At 43.8% G+C, this 2,601-nt stretch overlaps 1 protein-coding gene across 1 annotated transcript; it reads left to right on the top strand.

Annotated features, from left to right (window-relative positions):
- The first annotated feature begins 1,011 nt into the window (after positions 1-1,011).
- On the top strand, positions 1,012-2,288 carry LOC139563703 (glycoprotein hormone beta-5-like). The gene is made up of 3 exons (XM_071382566.1): positions 1,012-1,188; positions 1,480-1,678; positions 1,973-2,288. Exons 1-3 carry the CDS (start codon positions 1,163-1,165, stop codon positions 2,162-2,164), a joined length of 417 nt encoding a protein of 138 aa, XP_071238667.1. The 5' UTR covers positions 1,012-1,162; the 3' UTR covers positions 2,165-2,288.
- Positions 2,289-2,601: the final 313 nt, after the last annotated feature.

Here is a 2,601-nt window from a genome sequence, read left to right on the forward strand (position 1 = left end):
GGAGTGTGATATCAAGGAAGGGAGGAGGGTGCTTAGATGACTGAGATCAGGTGGAGACCTACACTCCTAGGAAAAAAGGTGGTATCTAGAACCTAAAAGGGTTCTTTGGCTTTCCCAATAGAATAACCTTTTGAATAACACTTTTTGGGTTTTAGGTAGAACCTTTTTGGTTCCAGGTAGAACTCTTGAATTCCATGTAGAACCCTTTCCACAGAGGGTTCTACATGGAACCCAAAATAGTTCTACCTGGAACCAAAAAGGGTTCTCCTATGGGGACAGCCGAAAACCCTTTTGAAGCTCTTTTTTCTAAGAGTGTATCCCAGACTCATCCTCCCTTCCTGCTATTCTAATCTAACTATAATTGGTTGGAGGTTGAAGTTAATCTCCTAAAGTACTTGAGTTATTCTGCTTCAATCCCCAGTATCCTGAGGGCTTTGGGAAATGGTAATTTAATGATGAGTGAAGTACTTACTCACCCAAATAAACTCAGCCCTCTTCTCGCTCTAGCCCTGCTCTCATCTCCCCTACTGTGACCTCCACACATCAGACCAGACGTGAATTATTCCTCTGTCTCCATGGGCTCCACACAACAAACACGTTAGAGCTACAGTAAGTGCTCTGTGAAAATGTGATAGCAGAAAAAAAAACATCTAAATTATAACAGACTTGCACTGAACTGAATAGTAAAAGTTAGCGCTCCAGGGCAAGGTTCTCACCTGTAAGAACAGTTCCTGAGGTCAATCAGCTAAATGAGTCTAATCTACAGGTATGAGGGTTTTCTCCCCTCTTCCATGTCGATTGCTATGAAAAAAGGAGCAGTCTCAATCCCTAATCAGGCTAATGGTCTGTAGTTGATTGGTGACCTGGCTGATGGGGCTGATGGGTGAGATAGAGTAGACAGGCCTAAGGGGGATCAGACAGGAGCCTGACTCTCTGGCAGGAGCTAGAGACATGGTGGTTACTAAGGCCTTAAATGGCTCCTGATTGACATGAGATGCTGGGATAAATAGCTGGGAGTTCCTCCCTGGGATCCACTATCAGGTGATTCGGCTGTCAGAGACATCACAGCTACTGGAGTTACTGTAGCTCCTCATTCAGAGGTTCAGTAGCGGCAGTTTTCTCCAGTGGAGAACCACTGCAGTGAGACCAGTTGTAAGCCCAGATGACCCAGAGGAGAGGTACTCAGTGGTGAGTTATAACACTTTAGTTAGATCAGTACTCTGTATGAAGTTAGGGTCAGGAATCACTGAGATCTCTGGAATATTTCATGTTCTGGTTGTTGTTTTTAGTTTCATCAACAATCTGTTTTCTTCATTTGATTGTTTTCATTAAAATGCCAACAATATAGTCTAAAAATACTAATGACATTAACTTGCCATACTCTAACTATTTGAAGACTTTGCTAAAAGTGAGATAGAGAAAGAGCGTAATATGTTAGGCATTAGAGATAACCATGTGATGTGTGGTGTCTGTGTGGAGGTGGTGTGCTGTGCTGCTGTGCTGTACAGGGCTGTGGTCATGGCTTCACCCAGAGACACTGAGCCAGGCTTCAGCCGTCAACCTGCGCCACTTCATTGGCTGTGCCGTCCGGGAGTTCACCTTCCTGGCCAGGAAACCAGGCTGTGGAGGGCTGCACATCACCACCGACGCCTGCTGGGGACGCTGTGAGACCTGGGAGGTGAGGGCAGAGAGAGGGAGAGAGTCCTACCAGTCAGACTGGAGAGAAGTGTTTAGAAATCAGTAGATGTTAACAAAATTAATCAAGTGGAAAATATAACAGTAACTAAACTATGACGATTATTGAAGAAAAATGCATCACTGTAGCATGGCTAAAAACTAAATCCACCCCTGACATAATAACGTAATAAGTCAGTAATAAAGTACTTTATTATAAAGTCATAATTGTGGAACTTGTTGAAATAAATGAACAGATGTTAATGTAAATTAACCCTGGTTCTGTGTGTCTTCTCAGAAGCCTGTCCTGGACCCTCCCTACATAGAGTCATACCAGCGTGTGTGTACCTACAACGAGACCCGCCTGGTGACGGTGCGGCTGCCTAACTGCTCAGCCAATGTGGACCCCATGTACACCTACCCTGTAGCCCTGAGGTGTGACTGTGGAGTGTGCCTGACCAGTACCACTGAGTGCATCACCTCTGTCTGACTGCAGCACCATCACTGGCACTGGACAGGGAGAGCAGCAGCGCTGGACGTTTACTCTATGGAGAGAATGGAAATCCCCTTTCTATTTCAAGTCATTATACAACTTGGAAAAACTTGAAACATGTTAATAAATAATGTCATCTGAATCTGAATACTTTATTTAAATTAGATATAGATCACTCAGCTCTCTTCAGTAAAAAAGATGAGAAGAAAGAATTGTCAAGACATTCAGAGCATAGTGGTTGATAATGACCTTAAAATCATTCATAAAGAGCATATAAACGTGTTTTTCTAAGCGTTATGAATATGCATGACAAGGAGTATTATATAATACCTGCATACTCAACTGTCACTAAGGTGCTTCAGGGCTGTTGGAGCTCTCATGCTTCAGGCATCTTCATTGTCAGGTGGGGTTAGGGAGACTGTGGAGCACTCCCT

The sequence above is a fragment of the Salvelinus alpinus genome, chromosome 34, assembly GCF_045679555.1.
Source record: "Salvelinus alpinus chromosome 34, SLU_Salpinus.1, whole genome shotgun sequence".
In the NCBI taxonomy this organism is placed as follows: Eukaryota; Metazoa; Chordata; class Actinopteri; order Salmoniformes; family Salmonidae; genus Salvelinus; species Salvelinus alpinus.